Source organism: Neovison vison, chromosome 9, assembly GCF_020171115.1.
Source record: "Neovison vison isolate M4711 chromosome 9, ASM_NN_V1, whole genome shotgun sequence".
In the NCBI taxonomy this organism is placed as follows: Eukaryota; Metazoa; Chordata; class Mammalia; order Carnivora; family Mustelidae; genus Neogale; species Neogale vison.
The window spans coordinates 52,689,771-52,717,472 of NC_058099.1; the positions used below are offsets into that span (position 1 = coordinate 52,689,771).

Sequence of the window (27,702 nt, forward strand, 5' to 3'; positions counted from 1 at the left end):
TATAGCAGCAATGTCCACAATAGCCAAACTATACAAAGAGCTCAGATGTCCATCAACAGATGATGGATAAAGATGATGTGGCATATATATATATATACATATATGCATGTATATATGTATACATAATAATATGTATATAATATATATATAAATACAATGGAATATTGCTCAGCCATCAAAAAGAATGAAATATTGCCATTTGCAACCTAGAGGGTATTATGCTAAGTGAAATAAGTCAGTCAGAGAAAGACAAATATTTTATTATCTCACTCACAGGTGGAATTTAAGAAACAAAACAGAGGAACATAGGGGAAGGGAGGGAAAAATTAGAAAGGACAAAATCAGAGAGGGAGACAAACCATAAGACACTCTTAACTCTAGGAAACAAACTGAGGTTCAGCGGAGGGGAGGTAGCTGGGGGATGGGGTAACTGGATGACAGGCACCAAGGAAAACACTTGCGATGAGCACTGGGTGTTACATGCAACTGATGCATCACTAGACTCTTCCTCTGAAACTAAAATAAACAAACAAACAATGTTTGTGTTTCAAACAGATCTGAGTTCAAAAGGTTCAATCCTCAAAGGTATAAGAGGCACAAAAAGTCTCCCCTAGGGGCACCTGGGTGGCTCAGCTAGTTAAGCAACTGCCTTCGGCTCAGGTCAGGATCCTGGGATAGAGTCCCACATCAGGCTCCCTGCTCAGCAGGGAGTCTATTTCTCCTGCTAACCTCTCTCTCATTCTCTCAAATAAATAAATAAAATCTTTCAAAAAAAAAAAAAAGTCTCCCCTAATTCAGCTACTCTCTCAACGTGACATTATTCCGTGGTCTAGCATCCCAGATTGTAGGCAAGAAATTTAAAGCCATTTCATTCCTATTCATTTGCATGTGGCCTATTTTCTTTTGTGTCTTTTCTCTTTGAAAAGCTTTAGGAGATCTTCACTTTGTCTCTATTTTTCTGAAACTGTATAATGCTTTGCCCTCAGGTGGGTCTATTTCTTGTCATGGTGGTGAATATTCAATGGGCCCTTTCAATCTGGCAACTCGTAACCTTCAGTTCTGAGAAGACCTCCTACGTAATTTCATAGAGGATTTATCCCTCCCTGTTTTGTCTCTTATCTCTTATTTCAATATTACCTATTATTCAAATTGACCCTCAAATTTTCTTGCCTTTTCTCTCCTGTTTCTCTACCTCTGCTTTTTTTACTCTAATTGCTGGGAGATTTCTTCCATTTTCATCTCCCAGTGCTTCTATTGATATTTTTCATTCCTGATTTCATATTTTTAATTTCTTTTTTTTTTTTAAGATTTTATTTATTTATTTGTCAGAGACAGAGGGAGAGAAAGCGAGCACAGGCAGACAAAGAGGCAGACAGAGGCAGAGGGAGAAGCAGGCTCCCGCTGAGCAAGGAGCCCGATGTGGGACTCGATCCCAGGACCCTGGCATCATGACCTGAGCCGAAGGCAGCTGCTTAACCAACTGAGCCACCCAGGCGTCCCTCATATTTTTAATTTCTAAGAGCTTCCCCTTTTTTTTATAGCAAATGATTCTTGCTTCATGGATAAAATACATTCTCTTTCAACTCTGTAGATATTAATGCTCCTTGTTTGTTAAATCTTCTTTTCCCCTGCAGTTTCTGATTCTTCCAAATTATTTTTTTTTCTCTCCATTTTAGAGATAAAGCATCTGGTAATTCTTAGTTCTCTTCTCTCAATTAAAGTAACTGTAAAGGTGACACACTCATATAGCCAACGCTAGATTCTGAAAGTGAGGATATAGGGCTTGATAACTGTCGTCCTGCACTGGAGAAGGATATGGTTGGGCCATTTATTAGGAAACTCCCAACCTTGGTATCATTAGGTTTTTCCTCTTGATTTGGTCCAATAATCTATAGAAGAGTCTTTTAAGCTCCCACATGGAGTATAGAAATCTGGGTGCTAGCTTTTGGAGAAACCAATAGAAAAAGGAGACTGGAAGGAATAGTTTCTCAATATTCGGCATTGACTATGCTATCTTCCTGTTTTTGCTAGTCTGGAGACCCTGTATTTTATCATCTCCAGAGATTAAGCCACCCAACTCCCAGCTCCCTCTAGAAAGTGAGAGCAATCCCTGAGTACACTGCTCTTGGGAAGGAGATCTAAGAACCTAACTGCCTCTAAAGCAAAGAGCTTTTCATTTAACCTCCTTTATTTTACCTACTACTGCTATTCCAATTCCTAATTCCAGAGGTATCTGAGGCTTCCAGTTCACAAACATTTTGACTATCTAACAAGTTGTCTCCCAACTGTTTATTTAAAACAAATTACCTGGGTTTTTTCCAAAGTAGTTAAACCATTTACTCTCCCACCTACAAAGTAGAAGAGTTCTAGTTGCTCTATATCCTTACCAACATTTGGTATTGACAGTCTTCCCAATTAGCACCACCTAATGCATATGTAATAAACAGTCACTGTGGCTTTAATTTACGTTTCTCTGAAGACAAGTGAGATTAAGTATTTTTCAGCTCATTAATGGGTATTCTCTCTTCCTCTATAAAATGTCTGTTGAAATCATTTGACTTCGGGAAATAACTTCCCATCTTTCCTGGACTTCAACCTCCTCATAATTAAATCAAAATCATTAACTTGTATATTTAGTGCCTTTCAATTTTTATAAGTTCCAGGTAGTGTTGTGGTTATTAAATGCCAGAGGTAATCAAAAATACTTTTGACCAGTGGAAATAACCCAAGACAGCTGGCCACAGCTCGGGCCCAGAACTTTACAATAATTGCAAGTTAACATTCATTTAGTCCCATGTAACCACAAAGAACTTTCATTTTTTTCACTTCATCTTTAAAACAGCATAGGGTAAGTGGTAAAACCAGGATCTAAATCTAAATCTTCTGAATTCATGTTCGATATTCTCTTAATTAAAACCTGCTGCATACAGGAATGTTCACAGCAGCATCGGGGCGCCTGGCTGGCTTGTCAGTGAAGCATGTAATTCTTGATCTCAGGGTTGTGAATTTGAGCTCTACATTGGGTATAGAGATTACTTAAAAGTAAAAACTTTAAAAAAAGGAATGTTCATAGCAACATTATTCTTAATAACCAAGAACTGGATATTACCCAAGTGCCCATTAACAGAAATTGATAAATTTATGTGATACATCATTTAGTGTAATACTAAGTATCCGTACAAAGTTCATACAACGATATAGATGAACTCACACATGCAATGTCAAAGGAAAGAAGCCAGACATAAAAGAGTACATATTATATGATTCCGTTTAATATGAAGTACAAAAAAGAGGCACAATTTATTCACACTATTAAAAATCAGAATAGGGGGCGCCTGGGTGGCTCAGTGGGTTAAGCCGCTGCTTTCGGCTCAGGTCATGATCTCAGGGTCCTGGGATCGAGTCCCACATTGGGCTCTCTGCTCTGCGGGGAGCCTGCTTCCTCCTCTCTCTCTCTCTGCCTGCCTCTCTGCCTACTTGTAATCTCTCTCTGTCAAATAAATAAATAAAATCTTTAAAAAAATAAAAAATAAAAAATAAATAAAAAATAAAAAAAATCAGAATAGTAGTTATCCGTGTGGAAAGACTTCCGGAAATGTTCCATTCCATGATCTGGGTGCTTCTTATGAGTTACACACTTAGATTAGGCACACTTCTTTACATATATTCTACTTTTTTAAGATTTTATTCATTTATTTGACAGAGAGAAAGAGAGAGCAAGTAGAAGGAGTGGCAGCCAGGGGGAGAAACAGGCTCCCTGCTGAGCGGGGAGCCTGACCTAGGACTTGATCTCAGGACCACGGGATCATGACCTGAGCGGAAGGCAGACGCTTAATCGACTGAGCCACCCAGGCACCCACATACATTATATTCAAATAAAAAGATTTTTAAGTGCTCATATGCTACGTAACAGAGAGCTTCTGAGGATTCCACTTTTCTAGGCACCACTCTTTAACCCCGTGGTTCCCAAACCTAGCCAATCAACAAAATACCTGCAGTCCTTCTTGAACATATAGACTGTCTCAAGCTAGAAATTCTAACTCAGAAAACATGTGACAGGGGGCCTGTGAATGGTTTTGTTTTGTTTTGTTTCAAATCTCATGTGATTCTGTTGATTGATTATTCAGAGAACGACTACTCTACAAAATGATTAAGAGAATTTTGAACTCCTTTTTCCCATACATGCACAACATACAAAAAATGAATGTGAAGAAGGTGAATGTTCACATGAGTGCTAGAAGACTTTATACACACCTGGTGAAGTCTGTCCATCAAAGGCCCACCTCTGCCCCTATGTGGTGAACACACGCAACAGTGAGCAATGTTACTGCTACGCAATAAAGTTAAAACCCTAAACATGGGAAAAAATAGTCTTACCACAGAGTTTTTCTTGGATCCTATGTGCTTCAGCTAACTTTTCTTCAGCAGCCCGTCTCCCAAGACCAGCTTCCTTTCTAGCAACAGCCAGGTCATATTCCAGACTTTGTCGCAATGCCTCTCCTTTCTCCACCTCGGATCGCAGCTTGGCAATCTGGCTTTCATAGCTTGCCAGCTAAAAATAGATTCCGAGATCATGAACCAATATTAAAATATGGCACCAAGATAATGAGATCGTGCACCCAAACATTTAAATGTCTTAGAGAAATATGTTTCTCTAATATTAATAAGACAAGAATTCATGAATTTATGATTTTCTAGAAGAATGGAAAAGAAGGACTATAGTTTTACCAAATGACACTTAGTTTTCTAATGTTACAGAATCCACTAGAGAAAAAAACAAAAAAATGCTTTCATGAGCCTATAAAAATAAGGAGAAACTACAAGTTGTTTTTTTCTTTTTAAGTAGGCTCAGTGTGGGGCTTGAATTCATGATCCCAAGATTAAGAGTCACATGCTCTACCGACTGAGCCCGCCAGGCGTCCCTTAAAAATCGCAAGTTTTAGGGGTGCCTAGGTGGCTCAGTCATTAAGTGTCTGCCTTTGGCTCAGGTCATGATCCCAGGGACCTGGGATCGAGCCCCACATTGGGCTCCCTGCTCAGCGAGAAGCCTTCTTCTCCCTCTCCCACTCCCTCTGCTTGTGTTCCTGCTCTCACTGTCTCTCTGTCAAATAAATACATAAAATCTTTTTTTAAAATTTTATTTAAAAATTGCAAGTTTTAATCAGAAATAATCATGCCTAAGAAGTGAAAAATGATACACAGTAAATACTTTAAAATTCATTCTTCCCTCTCTGCTTCCTATTCCTTAAATGAAGTCAAGAAGCAAACTGCACGAAAGCATAGTTGGTAAGTACTGTCTACATTATTTCTCTTGATTATGACATTACTGACAGAGCATGAACTAATAAAAGTGCCAATTTTGCAGGGATTTTAATGAACTAATATCTAATTTATCTAATACTGAGACAACTAGATACTTAATAACTAGGTCTAATTTATCTAACAACCTTCCATGAGTAGTGGAACAGAAGATAAGTCAAAGTCAGAACTAAATGATTTTATAAAGTCCATTCCCACTCCAAAATTCTATGATCTAATCAACAATTCATTAAATAATATTAAACACTCCTATGTATCAAGTACAGTGAAAGATATAAAAACAAACATTACAGAGCCCCTGACCTCTAGTAATGAAATGCTGTAGAAAGGCGCATAGGATGTTTATAAAAGAGGTGAAAATGTTACAATAGTTCAAAGAAAAGCAAACTCATTTATTGCTGGTGGTCAAGAAAGAGGTGGTGGGTGAGAAAAAATGCTAGAAAGGCATCATGCAGGAAAGCACTGAGCTATACCAGACTAGAAAAAGATGGTCCCATTATCAGATAAGAAAAAAGAATTTCAAAAGAGCAACATCAGAAATTACCAGAAGTAGCTGTTAACATATGGAGTGTAGCAGAGTTACACATTTTGTACGTATAAAGAATAAAAATTAGTAATTTTTATTTTAAAAAATATTATCAAAGTCTTCTAAATACTTATGTTTACAAAATAAGAATTTACAAATATCTTTTAATAGTAAAGAAAAAAATCATAGAATCTTAATTATATACTCAAGATAACTCACTTTGTTTCAGAATCACTCTATCCCTCCCTGCCCACTGTCTCCCCACATCGTAGACTAACATTGTTTAACATTTGAACATTTCCAGTTGTGCCAGGCATTCACCTGTTTGCCCCTAGACCCCCTCCCTATTCTCCTACAGCGATGCTCTGTATTGTAGAAACTACATTTCCCAGGTTCCCTTGACAACTGGCCTCTCAGGTCTGGCCAATAGGAGGCACTTGTGGTATACTTAGAAGGGCAGAAGCAGTGAACCCAGGGTAGTTCTCCTGCTCCAGTATCTACCTTCAGCAACGTCCCTGTCTTCCCTGTTGTTTCGCATTCTCCTGGATAGTCCCTCCTGTTAATCAATGAAGGCCTCTTCGCAGGTAGAAATGCGATAATTTTGCAATGACCCATGGCATACAGTGGGATCAAAACTATTTATATTATCATGTACAGTTTAGAATAAAATGGCAGTTGAGGACAAGCCATGGGGAGATGAAGTAGCAACTGTGCTTAACCATTAGGGCAGCATTGTTTATTTCAAGACCCATAGGGTAGGAAGGCCAAATGCGACTATGTTAGAGAACTTACAAAAACAAAACAATGGGTGGCTCAGTCAGGTAAGCACCTGCCTTTGGCTCAAGTCATGATACCAGGACATCCCAAGATTGAGCCCCACATCAAGCTCCCTGCTTAGCGGTGAGTCTGCCTTTCCCTTTGTTCCTCACCCTGCCCTCTCTCTCAAATAAATAATAAAATCTTAAAAACAAAATGATAATCTTAGAGCTTTAGAATCTCAGTTCAAAACAGTCAGAAAGCCAGAGTTTCCGTGTTGACTTTAAAAGAATCTCTTATTTCTTATAGCTCTGTGGCTGACAAGGCTTTAAAGACCACACAGAAAATCTAATTATGGGGACTGCAGAATTACATTACAAGTTGAATGAAGAGTCTCACTAAGTTTCTAAAGTTAAGATAGTACGTATCGGGGGCACCTGGGTGGCTCAGTGGGTTAAGCCTCTGCCTTCGGCTTGGGTCATGATCTCAGGGTCCTGGGATGGAGCCCCAAGTTGGGGCTCGGCGGAGAGTCTGCTTCCCCCTCTCTCTCTGCCTGCCTCTCTGCCTACTTGTGATCTGTCTGTCAAATAAATAAATAAAATCTTTAAAAAAAAATAGTATGTATCCATTGGGCACTAAGTAGGAAGGTAGATGATGGGATGAGGGCTTTTGGAATTAGACAAACCTGAAAATTATAAATTTCCAAATCCCCTCTAAACATCCATTACCAACAAAAGCAGTTTCGCCTCCCTGTCTGAGGTAATTAGCCTTCCCTTGCTTAAAGACTTACTAATGAGCACGCCTGAAACAGTTGCATTGCAAAAGAATTTGCAAGCACACGTCCACCACTCTTTGTCACCATAGATAAATTCAGATCTCAGTATGCCATAGGAGGAGACATGCATATCCTGGCCCAGGAGAAAATAGCTTATGTAGCAAAAGAAATGCAAGATCTTGCTAATCTTGTCTTAGCAGTAACCTGCAGAACATACATGGGATTGGTTTGGATTTAATAATCCATTCTAACAGTTTTCTAGGATGGATGACTCCCCAATTTCAATCAAAATAATGGAATTCCAGAGTGATGAAGTCCAAGTGTTGGCAATTAACTTGAGCCTCCGAAATATGAAGTCTTAACCTTTCTATCATTGTAACCTTAGGACCATCACTAAGAATAAGAACTGCAGCTGCTTTTTGCATCTCTGTTATATGCATATATTACTGACTTTTTGGCTCCTCCCCTCTGGCCTCATATGAAAAATATTGGAAATAGCAACTTTTCAATTAAATTCATGAGGTACCAAATTATAAAGACCTGATAGTGAGGATATGTATCATCGGTGAGATGGATGCAACAACAAATAAGCCTTTGTGCCCCATTTTGGCAAGGGTGGGAGCATCTTTGTATAGAGGATAATTGAATTTCAACCTGCTACATTACTCAGAAAAAAGATATTACTGTGTGGGAGTTATATAGGAGCGCAGATAAAAAGTGTGGACAGCCAATCATTTTCCTATTTGATCTCGTTCCATTTCCCCAACACACTTAATCTGCTCTACTCTGTTATACAATTCCCATGCTCCACTGCCCAATGACTCGACTTCTAGTAGTGTCTCTGGCAGGAACTGCATCTCCTTTAAGGTCCAAACCCCCCTCCCCTCCAGCATCCCAACACTGAACAGCACTTACCATGGCTCTAACTCCCCCAAACAGCCCCAACTTCAGGACTCGGGTCACATCTTCTCTTCCCATTGGCCCACTGGCCTATAGGCAGTGGTGGCTTCCTGCTGTTACTAATCTCCGGGTGACTTCACCATTCTCTATTTGGATTTTCTAATCTCTAGGTGACCTCACCATTCTCTATTCATCTTCCAATACTTGTACAACCAATTCCCTCTATTAAGGTCCCTCTTCTTGCCTGATTGGACCATATCTGATTTCTTGAGCTACCCACACAGCTGTTAGGAACCTATCCTCTGTTCTTGAGGTTGCTTTCTTACTTATGCATTCATTACAGCAGCTACAGCAGCAGCAGCAGCAGCAAAATGGGATTTCCCTCCTTGAAAACAGGACTGCATTCTTTAACATCTTTATGTTCAACCAGCTATCTTCAAAGCTCCTCTCTGTGGCACTCTTCATGTCCCCTACAACATACCTCAGCCTCTCATAGAAAGGTTTTTCTCAATTTTATGGCATGATCCTCCTTGCAATCTCACAAAGCCTTCTCAGAATAATGTGATTAAGTGCAAAAACAATTTAAAAAATCAAAGTATAAAAACAAATAGATCAGACAAAAGCAAATCTGTGATGCCATAATGTACTTCTTTAATAATCCACTGAATAACAAGCTCTACATACAGTCTCACAACCAGTATAATTTCAAGGTCATGACAGGTAAAAACAATATTTTGAAACCTGCAGTAACGGAATTGTGTATCTGTGATTTCTAGTGAATACAAGGTCAAATATGCTGCCGATTCTATTACAAAGCTGTCATCATCAAGACAGTATGGTACTGGCACAAAAACAAACACATAGATCAATGGAACAGAATACAAAGCCCAGAAATAGACCCTCAACTCTATGGTCAACTAATCTTCGACAAAGCAGGAAAGAATGTCCAAAGGAAAAAAGACAGTCTCTTCAACAAATGGTGTTGGGAAAATTGGACAGCCACATGCAGAAAAATGAAACTGGACCATTTCCTTACACCACATACAAAAATAGACTCAAAATGGATGAAATACCTCAATGTAAGACAAGAATCCATCAAAATCCTTGAGGAGAAAACACAGGCAGCAACCTCTTCGACCTCAGCCACAGCAACTTCTTCCTAGAAACATCGCCAAAGGCAAGGGAAGCAAGGGCAAAAACAAACTACTGGGACTTCATCAAGATCAAAAGCTTTTGCACACAGCAAAGGAAACAGTTAACAGAACCAAAAGACAACGGACAGAATGGGAGAAGATATCTGTAAACAACTTATCAGATAAAGGGCTAGTATCCAAAATCTATAAAGAACTTATCAAACTCAACAGCCAAAGAACAAATAATCCAATCAAGAAATGGGCAGAGGACATGAACAGACATTTCTGCAAAGAAGACATCCAGATGTCCAACAGACACATGAAAAAGTGCTCCACATCACTCAGCATCAGGAAAATACAAATCAAAACCACTGTGTGATACCACCTCACACCAGTCAGAATGGCTCAAATTAACAAGTCAGGAAATGACAGAAGCTGGCGAGGATGCAGAGAAAGGGGGACCCTCCTACACTGTTGGTGGGAATGTAAGCTGGTGCAACCACTCTGGAATACAGCACGGAGGTTCCTCAGAAAGTTGAAAATAGAGCTACCCTATGACCCAGCAATCACACTACTGGGTATTTACCCTGAAGATACAAATGTAGTAATCTGAAGGGGCACATGCACCTGAATGTTTGTAGTAGCAATGTCCACAATAGCCAAACTATGGAACGAACCTAGATGTCCATCAACAGATGAATGGATAAAGAAGATGTGGTGTATATATACAATGGAATACTATGCAGCCATCGAAAGAAATGAAATCTTGCCATTTGCAACGATGTGGATGGAACTAGAGGGTATTATGCTGAGCAGAAAAAAGTCCATCAGAGAAAGACGGTTATCATATGATCTCCCTGATATGAGGAAGTTGAGAGGCAATGTGGGGGTTTAGGGGTAGGAAAGGAATAAAGGAAACAAGATGGGATCGGGAGGGAGACAAACCATAAGAGACTCTTAATCTCACAAAACAAACAGGGTTGCTGCGGGGAGAGGGAGAAGGTGGTTGGGTTATGGACATTGGGGAAGGTATGTGCTATGGTGAGTGCTATGAAGTGTGTAAACCTGACAATTCACAGACCTGTACCCCTGGGGCTAATAATGCAATATATGTTAATTTAAAAAAATTTTTTTTAATTAAAAAAAAAGAGAGAGTACTACTAATACTAGACTGGCTTATTAAAGGAGGGCCAACTAGGTTAAGGCTTTCATAACTAAAAGAAATGCTTTCAGACTTAGAGGTTAGTAAACATAAACTGTAATTTTTCCACATCTAAGTATATGGATTCCTTGGTGTCTCCGTTTCTAAGGATTCCATCTTAAGAACCCTTACTCTTAAAAGGACTGGGTAGATCAGTCAAACAATGTCTTCTGCTTGGTCCTAAGTCTCCAGTACCCTTTGACTAAAGAAAGTTATATGGCTCTTCTTTATCCTCTTCCATCCTCATTTCTCTAGGAGATCTCCCTGCTCTATCATCACTGTCTGGGCCATGGAGATATCTGAATAAAGCAGCTCTGTCCAATTTCACACATGTCCCGAAATAGACATCTCTACTATCATGTCCTATTTCACACATCTCTTTTTCACACATCTCTATTACCATGTTCTGATGATTCTAACAACTGCTGCAACACTGAAGATCCAGTGGCACTGTCACATCCCAATCATCCGCATCAGCGCAACTTCATCTCACCTAGAAGCAGTGAGCCTTACAAGCAACTCCTCTCTCCATACCCTCTGCCTACTAATTAATCTCAAAACTAATCTATTTCTAAACCTATCAAAGAAAACTGAGGCTCAGAAAAATTAAATAATTTATCCAAGAACCCGTAATAATAATATTCCTAGAGATTTAAGGATATTTATTTTATTTTCTTTTTCATTGAGATATAACTGACATATTAGTTTCTGGTGCCCGTCACGATTTCATATTTTGTATATATTGCAAATGATCAACACAACAAGTCTAGCGAACATCTGTCACCATACATAATTATAAATTTTTTCTTATGATGAGAACTTTTAAGATCTACTCTCTTAGCAACTTTCAAATATACGATACTATTAACTCTAATCACCATTCTGTATATTACAATCCCATGACTTGTTTATTTTATAATTGGAAGTTTATACCTTTTGACCCCCTTCACCCAATTTGCCCATCCCCTACCCCCAAACTCTGACAACCACCAATTTGTTCTGTATATCTATGAGCTTGGTTTTTTGGTTTTTGTTTTTAGATTCCATATATGAGATCATAGTGCATTTGTCTTTCTCTGTCTGACTTATTTCACTTAGACTAATGCCCTCAAAGCCCATCCATGTTGTCACAGATGGCAAGATTTCATTCTTTTTTTTTTAAATTTTTTATTTTTTATAAACATATATTTTTATCCCCAGGGGTACAGGTCCGTGAATCGCCAGGTCCACACACCCCACAGCACTCACCAAAGCACACCCCCCCAATGTCCATAACCCCACCCCCCTTCTCCCAAGCCCCCTCCCGCCAACAACCCTCAGTTTGTTTTGTGAGATTAAGAGTCACTTATGGTTTGTCTCCCTCCCAATCCCATCTGGTGCAAGATTTCATTCTTTGTTATGGCTGAATAATAGTCCATTGAATGCCTGTGTGTGTATATATACACACTGTATTTTCTGTACCTATTCATCCACCAATGGATAAAGATCTTATTTTTTTTAAGATTTTATTTTTAAGAAATTTCTACACCCAACATGGGCCTCGAACTCACAACATAACAGTCAAGAGTCACATACTCTACTGACTGAGACAGCCAGGGACCCCAGACTTTAAAGATATTTTATGCCAATCACCAATAGGATGTGTTTAAGCATTAGAAGTATTTAATAAAGCAAATACATGGCCTTAGTTTTTAGAAAACTTCATTCTTCTCTTCCTGCTTTATAATGGACACATTTACAGATTATATGACTAAAAAATTAGTACATAATACAAATATAATCATCAAAACAAATAACTGAAACAATAAGAATGAACAGTAACATGAAACTGGAGTTGAGCTGATAACGGCCTATTGCAAGAAAACTATCATTCCTTTTTTTTTTTTTAAGATTTTACTTATTTATTTGACAGAGAGAGAGAGAGAGAGGGAGGGAAAACAAGCAGGGAAGCAGGGGGAGCGAGGCGGGGAAGCAGGCTCTCCGCCGAGGTGGGAGCCCAATGCAGGGCTCAATCCCAGGATCCTGAGATCATAACCTGAGCTGAAGGCAGACGCTTAACAACTGAGCCACTCAAGCGCCCCAAGAAAATTATCATTCTCCCCTAAAATGATGTCCTATCTCTTTAATATGAACACATATTTCAAAACATTTTGATCAAACAAGAGAGAAGAGTGTGGTCTAAGAACTCTGATGACACCTGCAAATATATGTGAAAGAATATAGATAAATGATTATTACAATACAATTATTCCCAACTAAAATGCATATTTGGTTTTAAAAAATAAGTTTTAGAGATTATAAACAATTAACATACATTTAACAGCATTACTTTCTATTCACTATGTAATATTACAATGTCAATTAAAGCAATTACTACAATTACCCTTTAAAATTACTTCAACTGCCACTAAAAGAACAAATAAAACAGTCACATATTCACTGCTGCCTATTTTAATCAGAAGCTCCTGTTCCTTAGACTCTGAAAAAAGTCATTTTTTTATTCCACGCACTGCCACTGAGGACCTACTGTGTGCCAAGAAGAACTGTGACAGAGACAGGGACAAAGCATGATCAGTGCTTTCAGCTCTCAGGACGCTTAGAAGCTAATAAGAGCAGGGAAGCATGAAAAAAATGTTTTGGCTCTAAAGCACCTGTAACAGCACCACATTATAGCCGAGCAAAGGAGTCATTTGCTGCACCTAGGGGGACTTTAAAAGTTTTCCTGACAGGACAGCATCAGAATTCAGCAAAAAAAGGAAGGAAACAACACTGCTTATACTTAAATGTCAATAAATTATGGCCACTATTATAGAACACAGGCACTTTATAAATTTTATTTCCCTTAATTATCACAACAACCCTTTGGGACGAGCATTTCACAGTGGGAAAACAATGAGGTACAGGATAAACAACTAGCCCCAGGTCACATTATCTTGTAATTATGGCCAAGAATGAGTCCAGATTTGTGTAACTTGATATTCTTCCCACCACACCAGGCTGCCTAAGCTGAACTTAAAGAGTTAGATTTAAAAAGAGGAAAAAGAGAAAACAGAGAAAAAACACAACTGACAGAAGTGATATAAACATATAATTCATGGGGGCGCCTGGGTGGCTCAGTGGGTTAGGCCTCTGCCTTTGGCTCAGGTCATGGTCTCAGGGTCCTGGGATCAAGCCCTGCATCGGGCTCTCTGCTCAGCAGGGAGTCTGCTTCCCCCTCTCTGTTTGCCTCTCTGCTTACTTGTGATCTTTGTCTGTTAAATAAATAAATAAAATCTTAAAAAAAAACATATAATTCACAAATTATCTCAGAGAAAAAAAGAACTACTACCCCTGGAATATATACACATACCAGGAAATAGATATATTTATACATATACATACATAATAATAAAAGATATAATGATAAAATAAAACTAAGGAAACTAGGATAATTTTATGAATTCCACTATGACTAAAAATTCCATACTCAGGGGTGCCTGGGTGGCTCAGTGGGTTAAGCTGCTGCCTTCGGTTCAGGTCATGATCTCAGGGTCCTGGGATCAAGTCCCGCCATCGGGCTCTCTGCTCAGCAGAGAGCCTGCTTCCCTCTCTCTCTCTCTGCCTGCCTCTCCATCTACTTGTGATTTCTCTCTGTCAAATAAATAAATAAAATCTTTAAAAAAAAAAAAAATTCCATTCTCAGGGGCGCCTGGGTGGCTCAGCAGGTTAAGTGGCTGACTCCTGATTTCAGTTCAGGTCATAATCACAGGGTCCTGGGATCAAGCCCCTCATCAGACTCCCTGAGGGAGTCTGCTTGGCAAGTCTCTCTACTCCTCCCCCCTTTGTCCCTCCCCCTACTCACCTACATGCATGCTCTTCCTTTCTTTTTCTCTCTAAAATAAATAAATAAATCTTTTAAAAATCCCATACTCAGATCTACTTAAGATTGTTCCATGATTGGGCCAGAAAGAACCTAAATTAAAATTTCAAAAATGTCTAAATCATAAATCCTTTAGTCACTAAAGGCATTCATCAGTTACTTTTTTGTCAAGTTTAACCCATTAATTAAATTTAAAACAACATACAAATATAATAATTCATTAATCTTCTACTTAACACTCCCATACAGTTCCACTATATTAAAAAAAAACACCTGTTTTATTATAATTTCTTTTTTAAGCTCAAGAATGCAATGGTAGGGACGCCTGGGTGGCTCAGTTGGTTGGACGACTGCCTTCGGCTCAGGGCGTGATCCTGGAGTCGCGGGATCGAGTCCCACATCGGGCTCCCAGCTCCATGGGGAGTCTGCTTCGCTCTCTGACCTTCTCCTCGCTCATGCTCTCTCTCACTGTCTCTCTCTCTCAAATAAATAAATAAAATTAAAAAAAAAAAAAAAAGAATGCAATGGTAATGTTAAACATGGAGCCTGTAATATAAAATGAATCTAAAATAACCAAATTCTACTTTCAACATTGACAGAAAAAAATTTTACCTCTGCATTGTGCTTAGTTGTTATTTCTAATTTTTCCTTCTTAGCCCGGTGGAGCTTCTTTCTGAGTTCAGCAGTGATGTCCAAGTCTGTTTCATTTTTAAACATTTGTTTTATATCAGATGAGGCATTCTTCAACCTATAAAATGAGATAAGAAGATTTAATTCTCACTAAGTCGATTTCTGGTATTTCTAATAAGTTATTTTTCAAAATCACAAGCAACATGATATGGTCTTGGGCCTAAAGAAATGTACAATCTAGTAAAAGAAGTCGACTGCAAAAGCTAGATAGTGTGTGGCTAGAAACAAATTACCATTTCAAGATGGTACTTAAAGTAATGATTCTATCACAAGCTGTGCAGTTGTGTTTTGTTTCTAAGATTTTATTTACTTATTTGAAAGACAGAGGTAGTGAGAGAGAGAGCACAAGCGGGAAGGAGAGGGAGACATGGGCTTCTGGCTGAGCAGGGAGCCTGACTCAGGTCCTGATCCCAGGAGTCTGGGAACATGACCTGAGCCTAAGGCAGATGCTTAATTGACTGAGCCACCCAGATGCCCCACAGACTGCATACTTTTGGAAAATATTGAGATCTTTTTAGGTTTTTAAGTACTATATTTTATTTATTGCAAGTGTAATAAATATATATTACAAAAAGAAAAAGCATGAGTGACAGAACATAGATTTAGGCTTAAACAGAGCAGACTAGGGGTATCTCAGTAGCATAGTAGGTTGAACTTCCAACTCTTGGTTTTGGCTCAGGTGTGATCTCGGCATCATGAGATGGAGCCCCAGGATGGGCTCCATGCTGTGTGCTGAGTCTGCTTGGGATTATCTCTCCCTCTCTTTCTAAAACAAATAAACAAATCTTTAAAAAGAAAAAAAAAAAAAGGCAGACTAAAGCCCTGTCTCCCAAAAATTAAAAATTTAATGAAAGTATCAGCAAAGAGAATTTAGAGATAAAAATCCACAAGGAGAAAGAGCACAAAGATGAGTGATAGCTATAAAATATCAGAAGTTGGAAATCAGATGGACAAGTGGTAATTGATTTACATAAGAGAACTGAATTTAAAGCCAAAGATGGGGAAAGCAACCTGATTTACACCCATATTATTTTATTTTATTTTCAGTGTGCCAAAATTCATTGTTTATGTACCACACCCAGTGCTCCATGCAATAAGTGCCCTCCATAATACCCACCACCTGGTTTATACCCAAAAGCTCAATTAATTGACAACAGCTTGAAAAAGGGGTAAAAGTAGAGCAAAAACAAGATAATTGGTTGAAAGTCTGCCAAAGAAATGAGATCCTGGGATCCTTTACCCTACACACCACACAACTGGGTACCAATCTCTCTTACTCTGGCAAGCACAAAGTAACAGTTTATTCCCGGGAGAGGATAAAACAGAAGGTCTGTGGATTAGAGACATCAGATAGAAATGGTAAGACCCCACATCAAAAATAGGAGACTTGAGTCAAAAATTATGCTGGTCTTCTACAACATCTTGTATGCCAGAATAATGGCAGCCAAGAGAATAGAAGGCAGAGGCTTAACCAACTGAGCCACACAGGCGCCCCAACGCTAGGGGTTCTTCAACAAACACCTTAACCACACCACCCTATAGAGAATGCCATAAACACAAAGCCTTACACACTGGGCTTCCAATCAGCTTGTTAGGCCCCTAGTTTTAAATAAAAGAGCAGTGAGCTGAGGATCACCAGAATTTAGGAAGCAAGACTTTAGAAAGACAGAGACCAAATCAGGGGACAGAGAGGAAGAACCCTCAAAGATTATGCAGGCAAAAGGGAACACAAAAGGGGGGGGGCCTCCAGAAAAATAAGAGAAAAACGAATATCCATAAAACAAAAACTGAATGTGATTGAAAAAAAAGGAAATATTCCCAGAACAGAAAACAGAACTCTTGGAAATCAAAATACAAACTAAGGAATGAAAAGTTAAATAAGTAAATGTTAAAAAAAAAAAAAAATCTCCTGGATGCTGAAAAAATACCAAGGGAAAATAATTTCCATTTAGAATTTTATGCCCAACAAGTTACAAGGGAATGAGGAAGACTATTTCAGATCTGCAAGACACCAAAACGATTACCTCCCATGAACTTTCTCAAGAGGACCTAAACTGAGGAGGAGAAAGACATGGGATCCCAAATATAGGGGATTCAAGACAGAAAAAACAGCAATGGAATTTCTAGGAGAGTGAAGAAAGAAACAGCAGGTGACAAGTGTGACCCTGAGATGAAAGCACAGCACCTAATGGGTAATGTGTCCCAGCTGGACTACTGAACTGGCCAAAGCCTCCAGGAGTGACTTCTTGAAGAAGATGCACACAGAAGACAACAGAAGGCTTCAGGGAGCTGAGTGAAAGCGGTGAAGGGGATTAAGAATACACTTATCTTGATGAGCCCCAGGTAATGTATAGAATTGCTGAATCACTGTATTGTACATCTGAAACTAATATAACACTGTGTGTTAATTGTGTTAGAATTACAATTAAAGCTAAACCCAGAGGGGCGCCTGGGTGACTCAGTGGGTTAAAGCCTCTGCCTTCAGCTCAGGTCATGATGCCAGGGTCCTGGGATGGAGCCCCACATCAGGCTCTCTGCTCAGCAGGGAGCCTGCTTCCCTTCCTCTCTCTCTGTCTGCCTCTCTGCCTACTTGTGATCTCTGTCAAATAAATAAATAAATTCTTTTAAAAAAATAAAATTAAATTAAAAAAATAAAGATAAACCCAGAATACTTCAACTGTCTGAACATACTGAAAGATTTATGCCACTTGATTGGAGTATGAAGCTGAATTCATGATAAATTCATAGAAATTAAGCAAATTGAACAATGAAACAATGATCAAATCCAAGAAAAACACTGTACGAAAAAGACAAAAAAAATTTTCTAAATGGAGAAAATCAACTGGAAAGTTTTTGAAATTATAATAATGTAAACATGAAAAACTAAATATAGAGAGGACAGAAAAAGGAGGGAAGCATGAATGAAAACTAAATCATGATCTCTTGTAGTGTGGGCATTCAGTAGAGTAACAGCTAAACCTGAAAAATCAAATAGCAACATAAAAAAAAATTTTGAGAGCTTTAGATCTTAAAAATCATTTCAGAATGGTGACAGTGCTGGCTTTGGCAGCACATATACTAAAATTGGAACGATACAGAGATGAGTTTGGCCCCTGCACAGAGTATAGTGACAGATGGCAGCCCCACTTTTCGTGAGCATAGTGTAACACAGACTTGTTGAATCACTATCTTGTACTGAAATTGATGTATCATTGTGTGTCAACCATAGCTCCGTACAAAAAACACAAAATTTTAAATAAATTAAATCAAATTAAAAATAATATTTTAAAATAAAAATCATCTCAGAGTTGAAAATGATTGTTTCTAGAGATCAAGAGGGTAATTTGTCACAAGCAAATAAGCACTGCTCTTTTTCCTAATGTCAGTGAGTAAGCCTTTCAGAACATGAGATTCTTTAAATAACATACATATGTAACTTTAATTTTTTAAGATAATTTTTGAAGATAAGACTAAAATAAAACAACACAGAGAAACAATGAAACCAAAAGTTGGCTCTTTAAAAAGATCGACAAGCACTCAGATCCACTGAGCACCTGGGTGGCTCAGTGGATTAACCATCCGTCTTCAGCTCAGGTCATGATCCCAGAGTCCTGAAATCAGGCATCTGAGCACAGGCTCCTTGATCAGCAGAGAGCCTGCTTCTCCTTCTCCCACTCCCTCTGCTTGTGCTCTCTCTCTCTCTCTGTCTTACAAATAAATAAAATCTTTACAAATAAATAAACAAATATGAAAAAAATCAACAAACTTGCTAAACCTTTGGCTAGATTGACAAAATGAGAGAAAAGATTCAAATTATAAAAATAAAGAATGAGAGAGGAAATGACACTACCAACCTAGAAGGATTATAATAAACACTATGAACAACTTTATGCTGACAAGTTAGACAATGTAGATCAAATGGACAAATTCCTAGAAAAACTGACATTATCAAAATTAACCCCAAAAGAAACAAAATCTGAATAGATCTATAAGAGCTAAAGATATTGGATTAATAATTTTACAAATCTAAACACAAAGAAAACTCAAATCCATATGGCTTCCCTAGTAAATTGTACCACACAATCCTCACTTTAGAAGAGGTGGAGACACTCTCCAGCTCATTCATTCTATTAACCCAGATTACATAGGCTCAAAGTGAGTCAGCACAAGAAAGGAAAACTACAGTCCAGTATCCCTCATGAACAGAAATGCAAAAAATCCTCAACAAAACATTAGCAAACCAAATCCAACAACATCTTAAAAGGATTACACAACATGACCTAGTGGGATTTGTCCCAAAAACAGAAAATTGACTTAATTTCTGAAAATCAATTGATGTAATATACCATTTTACTAAAATAAAAAATAAAATTACATAATCATCTCAATAGATACAGAAAAAGCACTTGATAAAATTCAACATTGATTTGTGATTTTTTAAAAAAATGCAACAAACTAGGAATTCAAGAAAATTTACTTAATCTGGTAAAAAACTTCTATGAAAAACTTACAAGTGGCATACTTATTGGTGAAAGACTGAAAACTTCCCCTAAGACTGGGAACAAAACAAACCTGTCTACTTCTATTTGAGACTGTACTGGAGGAGGGAAGGAGGAAGGAAGGAAGAAAAGAAGGATGGACAGATGAGCAGGCATATATATATTAGAAGGAAAGAAACAGAACTATCCTTTTTTTTTTTTTTTTAAAGTGAGCTTTATGCCCAATGTAGAGCTTAAACTCACGACCCCATGTTCTACCAACTGAGCCAGCCAGGCTACTCAAAAGTAAAACTGTCCTTCATTGCAAAGGACATGATCCTGTAAAAATATCCGAAGAAATTCATTAAGAAACAAAAACACTGGAACTAAAACAATAATTTCAGCAAGGTCACAGAATGTAAAATCAATATACAAAAATCAATTATATTTCTACATATTAACAACAAATAATTCAAAAATGAAGTTTAGAAAAATAATTCCATTCACAATAGCATCAGAAAAATAGATTTAGAGGCAGTCTGGGTGGCTCAGTGGGTTAAGCCTCTGCCTTTGGCTCAGGTCATGATTCCAGGGTCCTGGGATGGAGTCCCGCATCAGGCTTTCTGCTCAGCAGGGAGCCTGCTTCCCCCTCCCCCTCTGCCTGCCTCTCTCCCTACTTGTGATCTCTCTCTGTCAAATAAATAAATAAAATATTTTAAAAAAAAGGAGACATGTAGCTCATTGTACCATACTTGAGACTCTAGAAATAAACTTATATACATTTGGTCCATTAATTTTCTTTTTTTTTTTTAAGATTTTATATATACCTGAAACTAATATGGTACATTATGTTAATTACACTGGAATTAAAAGAAATTTTTTAAAAAGATCAGAAAATAACAAGTGTTGGCAAGGAATTGGAGAAACTAAAGCCCTTGTATATTGCTAGTGGGAATGTAAAATGGTCCAGCCACTTTAGAATACAACCAAGAGTTTCTTTTTTCTTTTTTTTTCTTTTCTTTTTTTTTAAGATCTTACTTCTTTATTTGACAGAGAGAGAGAGATCACAAGTAGGCAGAGAGGCAGGCAGGTGGTGGGGGGAGCTGAAGGCAGAAGCCTAACCCACTGAGCCACCCACGCACCCCATCCTTTTTTTTGTTTGTTTAAGATTTTTTTTTATTTCTTTATTCATAAGAGGCAAAGAGAGAGGCAGAGGGAGAAGCAAGCTCCCCGCTGAGCTGGGAGTCCAATGTGGAACTTAATTCCAGGAGCCCGGGATCATGACCTGAGCCAAAGGCAGACACTTAACCATCTGAGCCACCCAGGTGTCCCAACCTAGAAGTTTCTTAAAAAAAAAAAAAGTAACATAAATTTTCTGTACAATGAAGTAATGCAAGAATCTACCCAAGAGAAATTAAGCCATCTGCACACAAAGGCTCGTACATAAATGCTCAGAGCAGCATTATAACAGCCAAAAAGTGGAAACCACCTAAATGGCCATGAGCTGATGAGTGGGTAACCAGAATGTGCTACAGCCATACAACAGAATACTACCAACATACTGATACCTGTTAACAACATGATAAACCTGCAGCACATGCCTAGTGAAAGAAGCCAGACACAGAAGACCTCATACTGTATGATTCCATGTGTACGAGTTGTTCAGAAAAGGCAAATCTACAGACAGTAAATTATTGGTAAATAGCAAAGTTTAACATCATTTACCAGATTCTAAAATTCTAAAGAGCAATTTAGTCATTAAAAATCAGGACAGACATGATCCTGGGGTCCTGGGATCGAGTCCTGCATCAGGTTCCTTGCTCAGCAGGGAGCTTGCTTCTCCCTCTGCTTGCCGCTCCCCCCTGCTTGTGTGTGCTCTCGCTCTCCCTGACAAATAGATATATAAAATCTTTAAAAAGAAAAAAATGAGAGATACTTGTATGGCAAGATGCTCCCTCCAAAAGTAAAAACGTTTTTACTGAAGTCAAAAGTTTATATTTTATTCACGTATTTCATACCTTGCTCCAGAAAGGATTGAAGGTAGCTTCTAAAGATAGGTGGAAAATGTTTCTGTGGCAAATCCTATTTATAGGTGAAGTACATGTTAGTCATGGTCCTTGCCCCACCCACACATCCTTGCTGAAAAGGCAGTCTAGATCAGTTCTTCTCAAACTAAGTAGGAGCAAGGACTCTTCTCCCCAACAAATGGTGCTTTTGTAAAATATATTTAAAATGACTAAAATAACTATCTTTAAAATGACTAAACAAGAAATTTTTTTATTAACATACAATGTATTATTTGTTTCAGGGTTTCTGTGATTCATCAGTCTTACACAATTCACAGCACTCATCACCTCACCGCACATACCCAATGCCCACCCCCCAGCCACCTCATTCCTTCCACCCCTCCCTTCTGGCAACCCTCAGTTTGTTTCCTGAGATTAAGAGTCCCTTATGGAAAAAAAAAAAAAAAAGAGTCCCTTATGGTTTGTCTCCCTCTCTGGTTTCATCTTGTTTCATTTTTCTCTCCCTTCCCCTATGATTCTCTGTTCCTCTGTCTTGTTTCCCAAATTCCTCATATCAGTGAGATCATATGATAATTGTCTTTCTCTGATTGATTTCACTTAGCCTAATCCCCTCTAGTTCCATCGACCCCATTGCGAGTGGCAAGATTTCAGCTTTTTTGATGGCTACATGGTATTCCATTGTGTGTATATACCATATCTTCTTTATCCGTTCATCTGTGGATGGACATCTGGGCTCTTTCCATAGTCTGGCTATTGTGGACATTGCTGTTATAAACATTTGGGTGCAAGTACCCCTTTGGATCACTACATTAGTATCTTTGGGGTAAATACCCAGTAGTGCCATTACTGGGTCGTAGAGTAGCTCTATTTTCAACTTTTTGAGGAAACTCCATGCTGTTTTCCACAGTGAACAAGAAATTGTTTTGAAAAGAAATTTTAAAAAGAGATAAAATGCAACCCCAAGTGTTTTATTACTAGATTTAACAAACAGAAAATTACTCCGCTACATGATTATAAAAGTTTCTAAACACTTTCGGGCGCCTGGGTGGCTCAGTGGGTTAAACCGCTGCCTTCGGCTCAGGTCATGATCTCAGAGTCCTGGGATCGAGTCCCGCATCAGGCTCTCTGCTCAGCAGGGAGCCTGCTTCCCTCTCTCTCTCTGCCTGCCTCTCTGTCTACTTGTGATTTCTCTCTGTCAAATAAATAAATAAAATCTTAAAAAAAAAAAAAAGTTTCTAAACACTTTCAATTTCTGTATTTAGTTCTTTGTAAACCAAAACACTTCGGACTGCACTCTCTGAATTGGCTCAGTTTTACATTTTAGACTCAGAGTTTTCTATTTTTCAAATCAGAGGTGGTCAACCCAAAGCAGGCACCTCACCCAAAGGCAGACATCAAGGGTACAAAAAAGAGGAACAGTGGCAATTCTTGGAACATAAACTCCAAGTTCAAGAGCAGTGGAATGGGAGCTAAAACCCAAAGAAAGCCTCAAGCGAAGCCATGAACCACCGCTGGGGCGCGAAGTTAGAACAACTGGAGTCACAGAGATTAGGGCAGGCCAGAGTAATGGCCCCACAGAACCGGGAATAAGCAAAACTATGAGGAGAAAAGACTGGAAAAGGAGAGAAGAATAAGCTGTTCTCTAAGGGCAGGAGAAAGTACATACACTGACTTTCAGGGATGAGTTAACAAAGGAGCACAGATCACAGCATACAATCCCTACATCCCGTTCCTGTTGCTGTGACGCATTCTGCCTGCTCCTCCAGGCACCTGAAGCTTTGGCCTCCCTTAGCACACCCCGAGAATTCTTACAATCAGCACCCCCAACCACTGACTTCTCCCAGCTACCCGCAACCCAAAAGCACTCCCCGACTACAGGAAAGGACTGGTGGCTTACCCTTGGGCGTCACTGGGGGCATTACTTGAAGCGTTTAAACTCATGGTAAGTCTCTTCCAACTCTCAGCCCACTGTTTCTGAGTCGTGTACTTCGTTATTGAGGATTACACCTGTCCCAGATGTCTGTAGCTTACAGGTTAGGTGGGCTGAAGTCTGTTAAAATAGTAAACAATGTAACAGTGAGTTGTATGAGTTATTAATAAGAGTCCTGAGACTATGAGTGATTTTTGTCTTTTCATTCATCTTACTTGTACTTTTTTTTTTCAATTTTATTTATTTGAGAGAGAGCATAAGCAAGGAGGAGAGGGAGAAGCAGACACACCACTGAGCAGGGAGCCCGACATCAGGCTTGATCCCAGGACCTGAGGGAAGGCAGACACTAAACCAACTGAGACACCCAGACCCACCTTGCTTGTATTTTAAAAATTATTTTATAACAAACATGAAAACATTTAAAAACTCTTATTTTTTTTTTAAGATTTTATTTATTTGACACAGAGAGAGAGAGAGCACAAGCAGGGGGAGCAGCAAGAAGAGAGAGAGGGAGAAGAAGATGCCTACTGAGCAAGAAGCCTGATGCAGGGTGTGATCCCAGGCCCTGGAATCACTACTGGGCCAAAGTCAGCTGCTTAGCTGAGACACGCAGGCACCCCTGATTTCTTTTAAAAAAACGATTAGAAGCAAAAATGACAAAATGTTAAAAAGATATTCCTTCTTATACAAACAAAATTCTATTAGATATTTTAATTTCTCAAATGAAGAGAAGAATTTTTTTTCAAGATTTTATTCATTTATTTATTCAACAGAAAGAGAACACAAGGTGGGAGAGGGGCAGAGGCAGAGGGAGAGGCAGACTCGCCACTGAAGAGGGAGCCCCACATGAGCCCCAATCCCAGGACTCCAGGATCATGACCCAAGCCTGAAGGCAGATGCTTAGCCAACTGAGCCACCCATGCCCCAAGAAAAAATGATCTTAATAATATAGTGACAAATTAATCTTGAACTAGAAAAGTAATGTAGAGCCTATTTCTAGAGAACAGAATGCAGTTTGAAAGAAAATGAAATCCAGGGACATTTTTAAGTCCCTAAAGCCATTTTCATAAATGATATATTTTTAATGCAATGCTACAATCAATGAGACCAAAGTACTTCCCACAAATGACCTCATGGTAATTTTCAAAGTCCTTAAGTTAAAGATCAAGGAGGAATAAGGAAATAAGGAATATGGAAAGAGGAGAATAGTTGTCATTTACACTGGTCTGTCTAGAACTTTCTTCTATGGGAGGTACTCCAAATTATACAAAGCTAATCATTTAAAGTAAGTTGCTTTTATACACACACACACACACAAACACACACACACACACGTGTGTATATATATATGGTATGAAGGAATCTCTGAGTGAATATTTTAAACAGAGATAACAAGGATTAAGTTCAGACAGACACAAATATCAAGATCTCACAAGCATCTCTTGGTATTCCTAGTAGAACTCCAATAGCCTAAGAAAGACCATAAGCTTTGGATTCAGAAGGATCTGAGTTAGAATGCCTATAAGTATCTTCCAAGTATGTGGTCATGGGCAAGTCATTTACACTCTCTGCACTGGTTTCCTCAACCATAATAAGGGGATAATTACATCAATCTCATATATTTGACATTTAAGTAATATATACAGCATTATAAAATGCTCAGTCATTATAAGTTTCTATTACTGAATAGAAAACCTCTGGGAAAATATTAGAGTCCCTGAAAAAGGAAGGGAGTAAGTAATCCTTAAGGTGAATTGGTCTAGGTGAAAGATGTATCAAAAGAATTATTTAGTAGAATTACCAGTGTACAGGGATATCTAGAAGAAAGAAAAAAAAGCTAACTCTCTCTCCCTGCTCCTAATAAACCCTCAAAGATGTCACTGAAAGAAAAGGGACTCAAGCCAACCAAGATGGAGACAAGACCAAGGTGCTACGAACTGAGTAATGATTTCTACAGACACCAACAGATCTTTGAAACAGTGAGTTAGCGGATATTAGAATACTTTGCCCCAGAACAAAGAAGATGGAGTTTTTACCAAGATAGAGGGAAAAATCCTATTTCTCTAGGGACCTGAAAGAATAAGTTTGGAAACAGTGGTAGACAAACATACCACTGTCGATTTATTGAGCACCTAATATAGTGAATCCTGATCCTTACAATACTGCAATGTAAAAACTATCCTACCTGAGGTTTATTGTCCTCATTGCAATTAAGGAAACTCATCTGATTCAAAGAGGCTAAATGACTTGCTTATGGCCAGTCTGCTACTAAATGGAGGATACTAAAGACTCAATCAAGCTCTTCTGATACTGAATCCCAGAGTCTTTTCACTTTACCACCATACTCCCAAAGATCAGACTCCAGAAAAACTGTCTTCAGAATGGAAGTTAAAGAAAACTTAGAATGGAGTCCCGGGCTCAAAAAGCATGTTTGTAAAATGTTTCTACTTTTATGAAAAAGATTAAACTCACACGGGTATGTATATGTGTCACAATAGGCACAAAGAGAATCTCTCACCCACAAGAAAAGAATTTACATAGATAGGATTTTAATAATGTCTGTTGTGTTTTGTTTTGGCTTTATTTGGGGTGGAAAAGTGTGGGAAGAGGTAGTTAACCAAATTTTAATAAAGTTGTTTCAATAAAGCTAAACTGAAGAGAATCTTTTTTTTTTTTTTTTTTTTAATCATTTTGGTAGGTAACATCTTCAAATGGGAATAGTCTTCTAGAGAGAAAAGTGTCTTCTATGGCTCAGGAGCAAGTTTCATCAATTTCCAGATCACTGACACAGATAATGTGGTAGACAGATGGTCCCCACAATCTTGGCCCCCACTGGCATTTTTCTCTCGTATAATAGCCTCCTCTTTGCTGTGGGCAGAACCTGTGACTTGCTTCTGACCAACAGAATATGGCAAAGGGATGGTGATATGTCACTCCCATGATTATATTATGTTATGTAAGACTCTGTCTTAAAAGGCCAAAATGACAATCTCCTGCGGGGCATGAAGAAGCAAAATGCCATGCTGGGAACCACCTACAGAGAGGGCTACAAAACTGAAACAGCAGGCAGCCTCCACCCCACAGCCAGCAAAAAGCTAGATGCCTCAGTCACACAGATGCCAACAGGACACAAATTCTGCCAACAATTGAAATAGGCTGCGAAGTGGATTCTTTCCAGTCAAACCTCCAGATGAGAACGCAACCCAGCCAGCGCCCTGACTGCAGCCCAGTGAAACTCTGAACAGAGGATCCACCTAAGCTGTGTCCAAATTCCTGACTTGGGTGCTGTTTCAAGCCATTAATTTGTGGTAATTTGTCCCACACCAATAGAAAACTAATATGGGGCAGGGTGGGGGGGAAACAGGCGTCTGGCTGGGTCAGGCTGAAGAGGATGCGACTCTTGATCTCAGGGTTGTGAGTCTGAGCCCCACATTGGGTATAGCGATTACTAAAAAATAAATAAAATAAACTTCAAAAAAATAAACTAATATGGATAAGAAATTTGAAAATACTCTTGTGGGGTTAAGAAGAAAAACAAGTTGAGGGACAAGAAAGGTACAAACATGAGTTCTCACATCAGCCCTGCCTACATGTGTCTTTCATAAAGTCATTATTCTACAATTTATTAATTTAAATGAGGGACATTGTAAAAACTATCTAAGGTAATTAGAGAAACTAGAAAATCTAGTTTACATTTCTGTTTACAACAAAAAGCTACAAAATACAAATGAATAAGGGCAAACCACCAACAGCCACAAAACCTATATGGGAGCCACATGTAAGGAGGAGAAAGCAGAGTATAGAAATAACAAGGCTACATCTGAAAGAACACCAAAAAGAGCCAGCAGATATTCAGTGGGGAACACTGCAAGCCAATCTGGGAACAGCAGATGAATCTGGGAGAAGTCTGCCCCTTCCACAAGTCAGCATGCCCTACAGGCATACGGTAAGAAAGTCTTTTTTTTTTTTTTTTTAAAGATTTTATTTATTTATTTGACCATGAGAGAGATCCAAGTAAGCAGAGAGGCAGGCAGAGAGAGAGAGAGGAGGAAGCAGGCTCCCCGCTGAGCAGAGAGCCCGACACGGGACTCAATCCCAGGACCCCGAG

At 38.7% G+C, this 27,702-nt stretch overlaps 1 protein-coding gene and 1 pseudogene across 4 annotated transcripts in view; one reads left to right on the forward strand and one right to left on the reverse strand.

Moving 5' to 3' along the window:
* The window catches only part of CCDC171 (coiled-coil domain containing 171), a 292,691-nt gene that overhangs the window by 259,056 nt on the left and 5,933 nt on the right, over positions 1–27,702 (reverse strand). For all 4 annotated transcript variants that reach the window (XM_044265626.1, XM_044265625.1, XM_044265624.1 and 1 more), the window contains exons 2-4: positions 23,562–23,714; positions 15,082–15,217; positions 4,378–4,552 (exon numbers count right to left, since the gene is read on the reverse strand). In XM_044265626.1, the coding sequence (XP_044121561.1) occupies positions 4,378–4,552; positions 15,082–15,217; positions 23,562–23,605 (355 nt within the window). In that variant the 5' untranslated portion in view covers positions 23,606–23,714. The remainder of the gene's footprint in view (positions 1–4,377; positions 4,553–15,081; positions 15,218–23,561; positions 23,715–27,702) is intronic.
* Positions 18,214–18,310, forward strand: LOC122917904 (annotated as a pseudogene).